Source organism: Numida meleagris, chromosome 3, assembly GCF_002078875.1.
Source record: "Numida meleagris isolate 19003 breed g44 Domestic line chromosome 3, NumMel1.0, whole genome shotgun sequence".
NCBI classification, from domain to species: Eukaryota; Metazoa; Chordata; class Aves; order Galliformes; family Numididae; genus Numida; species Numida meleagris.
This window is the reverse complement of record NC_034411.1, coordinates 66,078,665-66,085,331: the sequence shown is the minus strand read 5'-3', so window position 1 is coordinate 66,085,331 and position 6,667 is coordinate 66,078,665. Positions and strand designations below refer to the sequence as shown.

General features: G+C 41.2%; 1 protein-coding gene across 2 annotated transcripts in view; it reads left to right on the top strand.

The window, feature by feature from the left end:
- The window catches only part of SLC16A10 (solute carrier family 16 member 10), a 67,704-nt gene that overhangs the window by 55,183 nt on the left and 5,854 nt on the right, over positions 1-6,667 (top strand). For both annotated transcript variants that reach the window (XR_002436921.1, XM_021391903.1), the window contains exons 4-5: positions 3,485-3,628; positions 6,399-6,627. Coding sequence is in view for 1 of the 2 variants with exons in the window: in XM_021391903.1 (XP_021247578.1) it covers positions 3,485-3,628; positions 6,399-6,627 (373 nt within the window). In the remaining variant the exon portion in view is untranslated. The remainder of the gene's footprint in view (positions 1-3,484; positions 3,629-6,398; positions 6,628-6,667) is intronic.

Below are 6,667 nucleotides of genomic sequence, written 5' to 3'. Positions count from 1 at the left end.
GCTCTCCTGAAGTTCAGGGTCCTGACTTTACTCTTTGCCAGGCCTGCACTCCTCCAGATCACAAACTCCACCAGGGCATGATCACTACAGCCCAGGCTGCCTCCAATCTTAACCCCTCTAATGCTCTCCTCCACGTTGGTGAGCACCAGGTCCAGTAAGGCTTCACCTCGGGTCGGTCCGTCTAATACCTGGACAAGGAAGTTATCCTCAACAGACTCCAGGAATCTGCTGGACTGTCTGCTGCCCGCCTTTCCGCTATCCCAGCAGATATCCGGGTGGTTGAAATCCCCCATCAGGACAAGAGCCCGCAAACGCGACACCTCCTGCAGCTGGAGCAAGAAGGCCTCGTCCACAGGCTCCCCCTGATCAGGTGGCCTGTAACAGACCCCAACCACTAGATCTCCTTTACTGGTCCGATCGCTGATTTTAACCCATAAGCTCTCAACCTGGTCATGGCTGTTACTCAGACACAGCACAGTTAGTGCTGCTATTACTTACATGTTACTTAGTGACTGTAACACTGGAGACTGAATGTGCTGTTAAGGACCATCGGGTAGGATCAGAGGATAACTGAGATGGAAGGGACGTCCTGGAGATCTCTGGTCCAACTCCTGGTTGGACCAGGTTGCTTAGAGCTTTGTCCAGCTGGATCTGGAAAACCTCTCAGGACAGCCTGCTCTACTGCCTCTGTCCTCCCATGGAGGTTTCTTGCTGCATCTAGCTGGAAGCTCTCTTAGAGGTTATGGTGCTCTTAAGAGGTGTGAACTCTGAAAGTAAATACTAATTCAGATATGTGAAGCTCAAGACAAGTAGCAAATATTTTCCTACTTAAGATGGTTTAATCTAATGTATTTCCCCCCCCTCGCTGACCTGAGAGAGGACAGCATTTCACCCATGGAGCGTTGCTTTGAGAAACCTGGTTGCTCTGTTGCGGGTACAGGGTTAATAGTTATCTAGATGTAGAGCTTTATCTTACCTCTTGAAAAGCCTCTGGGGAGTGGATAAATGAGGTCTACAACAACCTAGAGGCTACAGAAACATGAAAATGGAACAGGTGAGAAGAATGGCAGAAAATTCCAAGATTCCTCTGCCAGCTTGGCTGGCAGCTGTTGACAGAAGCATAAAAGTGGGGATGGGAAACTGCCAGCTCCCTTTTCACAGGAAAGATTGAATGCAACAATTTGTTGCAATATCACTCCAGAAGAAAAAATTCATCAGATTCTGTTCCCAAAAACAAGAAAAAAGTCATCAGAAATAGAAACAGCAAGTGTATTTCCACTGAAGGTAGATTTTATAGAATCATAGAAATGTAGAATCTGCAAGGTTGGAAAAGACCTACAAGATCATCCAGTCCAACCATCCACCTACCACCAATATAACCCCACTAAACCATGTCTCTCAACACAACGTCTAAACGTTTCTTGAACATCTCCAGGGACGGTGACTCCACCACCTCCCTGGGCAGCCCTTTCCAGCGCCTGACCACTCTTTTGTAAAAGTAGTATTTCCTAACGTCCAGCCTAAATCTCCCCTGGTGCAACTTGAAGCCATTCCCCCTTGTCCTGTCACTAGATACACGAGAGAAGAGGCCGACCCCCAGCTCACTACAACCTCCCTTCAGGTAGTTATAGAGAGCGATAAGGTCTCCCCTGAGCCTCCTCTTCTCCAGACTGAACAATCCCAGCTCCCTCAGCCGCTCCTCATGAGGCCTGTGCTCCAGACCTCTCAATGTTTTTATGCTTAAAAACAAAACAAACCCAACTCTTATTTTTCTTCCTTTCTGACAAAATCAATTACATTAGACAAATTGATACTAGATGTAATAGATTTTCTGTGATATGTAAACAAAAGGCAACTGGTTTTATATTTAAGAAAATCAACCGCAGCTTAGCAAATCATGCTTATGTTGGGGAAAGAAAAGACTCAGCTTGTGTATTAACAAGAGCATGAATGTTTGGAAGTATTTACTAAGTCTGGAGTTTTACATTTTATAGGCAGGGAATAAGGATTCTCTAGTTCAAAATGATAGAACCACAGGATCACCAAGGCTGGAAAAGACCTCCAAGATCATCCAGTCCAACCACCCACCTACCACCACCATTTCCCCACTAAACCATGTCCCTTGACACAACATCCACGTGTTTTTTGAACACCTCCAGGGATGGTGACTCCACCACTTCCCTGTGTGGGAAGTGTCACATAGATCAGGATTGTTAATAACAAAAATTGTTCTGACTTTTACTAGCGAGGTCTGTCAGTATGTAGAAAAACACTTGAGACAAAGCGACTGCATCATTCCTTACAAATCAGTTTCTTCAGTTTGCTTCTTCATACCTCTCAGTCTTCACAATTTCTTTTTCAGAGTTAGTTATGAGCACAGAGGTCGCAGGATTACACAAATAATTTCTGCATCTCTTTATACATGCTTTGGCATATTTGGTGTTGCCAGCAGCGTTTCAAAAAGTGGTTAATGCAGAAGTTTGTCTTCTGGGTAATTTCTGGTCTTTGTGGCTGATTTAACACCCTCGTCCCGGCAAACAAACAAATCATCAAGCCCACCTCAAAAACAACAACAACAAATAAGCAAAATCACCTGGAATTCTTGTGGTTTAATATTTATACAGGCTATTCCTTCTGGTTCCAGAAATAATATAAAGGAAATCCAAATCCATCCATCTAGCCAGTCTTGTGATTTTTTTTCCCTTGTACATGACTCGGGAGGTTAGAATTACTGATACTGTTAATTCCTCACATCTGTATTTGATGTTCTACTGGCAGAACTGGAGGTCAGTTGCTTTAGTCCTTTAGGGATTGTGAAATTGTTTCTCCAGTCTGTCTGTCTGCCCCACTCACTGCTGCTGTTAATGCACCCTCTCCTGGAAGGCCTCTGTATTTGGCACTGCAGGAGGTTCCTGCTCCTCTTCCTCCTGGTCCCTAGATGTTGAGACCAGGGGCCCCTCCTGCCTGCACTGTCTGGCCTCCAGCGCTCTGCCCTTTTCCTTCTTGCTCCTCCCTTGAACTTTGCTGTAAGTTTGGTAGTATCTGCGTCTGTCTTAATGCACAGAATAGGACTGTGCAAATCATTCAGTGCCTTGGGACTTCAGTATGCCGTAACCAGTGAAGCAGAGATTGTTTGTGGATTCAGCATTACGCTGCATCCATGGCTAGTGCATGAAATGTGGCTGGGCGAGTGTTTCTGGGATTTTAATTTCCTGGTATTAGCCTTGTTGCTTTCTTGAAATAAGGTCCTTACATGTGAAGAAAGTGAAAACACATTCTCAGGTTGTTTTCATTGTATTGCACTTAACACTGGTAACGTGGTGCAAAAAAAAACATCCTCCCCAAGCAGAATAAGCAAGTTAATCGTTTGTAGCCATATTTGAAGTCTGAGATTCACAGCTCACCTCTAACTCAAAAATTTTGAAGATTCATCTTCGTTTTTGTTTTAAAACCAGTTAATTTTCTCAACCCTCTTTTCAAACAGATGAAACATGTGGAAGACAGATTTGGTGACAGTGTACAAGAAGAAGTGCTTCTGCTGTGTCTGGGCATTACTTCAGGAATTGGCCGACTGATCTTTGGCAGAGTTGCAGATTATATTCCTGGTGCAAAAAAAGTTTATTTACAGGTACGTCTCACATAGTTTTGAAGGAATATATGTACACAAAAAGCATTCTGAAGCCTTTAGTTGGTAGGTATGTAAGGTATGTAGGTATGTATTTTGGTTTGCAGGTATGTAAGTAAACATAAACTGACTGAAGATGTTAATCTTGAGAGATTTCAGCACTCTAGGAAGCAATGTCTGGCTGCTGACACTTGTGGGCCCTTGATGCAAAATTTATGAATCTTCCTCCTGATGTTTTTTGGTTCTTATGCTGACAAACCATGGCTACTACTTGCTGGCAATTTTCAGCTGGGAATTACTCATCGTTAGCTTGGGACTGAGAAAACCACTGGTGATTCTGTAGGTTCTTTTTTCCCTGTTTTATCTGTAACTTCTTGATAGTTACAGATTTCCTCAAGTTCCTCCATTAAGGATTTTCATGTTTTCCTTCCCTGATATTTCTTAGGCGCCAACTCGGTGTAGAGTATGTACAGTGCAGAGCACATGCTGATATGGGCAAAGAGAGTATTACAGGTGCTTAGTTGAGAAGATTTTGCTGAGTGAACTGCATTACTGACAGTCACACAGAGGAAGTAAAGCACCGCTCCTTCAGTTTCCAGAAACGCTGAAGCTTGAGAATGAAGATGGATACCCATTCTCTCCACACTTACAAGCACTGTTTTTTGAGAACGTGGCAGTTCGTGTATTCTGGGGGGGGGGGAAGCTTTAAATTGCATGTTACCAACTCCTGAGTGTTATTGTTTTGGTTTTGTGTGTGTGTGTGTGTGTGTGTGTGTGTGTGTGTGTGTGTTTTGTTTTTTTTTTTTAATGAGAAGTAACAAGGGAGACATCTAATGGCTATTATCTGTACTACATTTTTCAGAACAAAAATTCTTGAGAAAGAACGAACATTCTGAAGTGTCTGTTGCCATAGTTGCATATATTTAGACTCCTTGATGAAAGAGCCTGAAACCTTATCTCAGTGATTTGGATTGATTCAGTACCTACTGTTACACCCTTAGGAAATTTCAATATTAAACTGTAAAGTGAAAAGATAGCATTGAGGCGTTACATGATTTACAAAGCACAGATACATTCTGTTATTTTTGTGAAATACATGTCAAACTTGCAGTAAAACTCTGCAAGCTTTTTTATTCTTTTTGCTGGATGGCTACAAAAGAAAGACCGGGGGCCTGCTTAGGACATGAATTCTGTTGCTTTTAAATAACATTGATTTCACCAAATTTTAAGTGAAGAGAAACGTGCAAAGCTCTGTCTCTTCATCTTCAGCTCTCTTGTTTCAAATGAGCATGTTTTGGAGGGGAAGTGAATATTCACAAGTGTTATTCTGGGTTATCCAACAGTTCATACAATCATCTTGTGTAAAAGTATCTTGTATCTTGTGCAAAAATTATTTAAGAACCAATGCAGATGAAATTTCTTTCCTCTTAGAACTGTACTCTCTTAAAGCTGAACAACTTACAGGAGCTCTGTCCAGTAAAATCGACCTTCACCTTTCTCTTTCTGTGCTCCTTAAAGAGCTCTTTTGCTGGATTTTGCTTTGTAAATGGTATATTCACTACTAAAATTATACATTCTGCCTCTTCCAGGTACAGCTTAGAGATTCTGTTTTTAGGGCTGTGTATAATCTTAATATGATAATGCAACTAACCTGGTCAACAGCGCCTTGTTTAAAGTTTGTCTACATATAACTATATAGTTTCTTGGTTATAAATACATCTTAATATTTGTACTTCATGTATCAGAATACACAGAACTGAGAACTTCTTCACTTCTATCCTTAAATTCCTATGGGAAGCCTGGTTCTTCAGTAGTTTCTATTTCTGTGCAATATTTCAAGTGTTTTCTTAGTATGGTAAAAAAAGCGCAGTGCCCAAGGGTAATTTTTGTACCGTCCTGAAAATTCTCACGTAGTTGTCTGCTTGAAGATTTTTCATAATGAACTCATTTATTTGATGTCACTTATCCTTCAAAAAATTGTAATGTCTGGAAGTGACGAGTGACTTTGTTTCTCTTGTCATGTTCTACAGGTGAGCAATGCACAGTGCGTGTGCCTTGTTGGGAAAAGCTGTGCAATTAGGTGGGACATTGGGTTTCCATGCTGACATAAGAATGGTGCATAAGCAAAACTTTCTCTGATTTTCATGAAATGACTTCTGCTTCATTTTGTTGAAAGGCAGTTTTATTCCTTTAATCTACTGCAAATAGCAATCTTGAATTCATAGATTATAATCTTAGAAGATTAAAAATCTACAAAGATAAACATGGCTATAGAAATACAGCAAGATGCCTTTATATGGAAAAATTGAAATGAGACTTTCAGGTGCCATCTCTGAATATAAGCACCGATATTGTTACTTAAATTACAACAGTGAGGAGTCTAATTGCAGTGCATTTTAGTGTTATGATTTTTCTTTTTAACATCTTTGTGGGTTTTCTTTTGCGAAAAGAGCAAAGAGTTATTCTGCACAAAATGTCGGTGCGCAGGAAATGACTTCCTTACACAGTCCCTGGGGGACAGCTTATTACAAGTGCGCTCTGGAAAAACTGAGAAATGGGCTGTGGAATCCCTTTGACTGCATATCATGACAGTTCCAAGTGTTTGATTTATGTGCTTTTTAATTTCTAATAGTGGCAACATGTGCTTATTTATTTTAAAGTAAATATGGGTAGACAATTGAATTTTCCACGTATGCAAGAAAGCTCATCTCTTCCAGTTGTTTTGGCTGATTTGATGCAATATGTTTTTATATTCTTCCTTGGTCATATGTAGGTGACATCATTCTTCTTTATTGGCTTGATGTCAATGATGATTCCAGTGTGCCACATCTTTGGAGGTCTCATTGCTGTCTGTCTCTTCATGGGCCTGTTTGATGGGTGCTTCATTTGCATTATGGCTCCAATTGCCTTTGAGCTCGTTGGGGCTCAGGATGTCTCCCAGGCCATAGGATTTCTCCTTGGACTCATGTCAATACCTATGACAGTTGGTCCACCCATTGCAGGTGAGAATAAATATGGTCTGTAGCTGTAAATAGGCTTCTA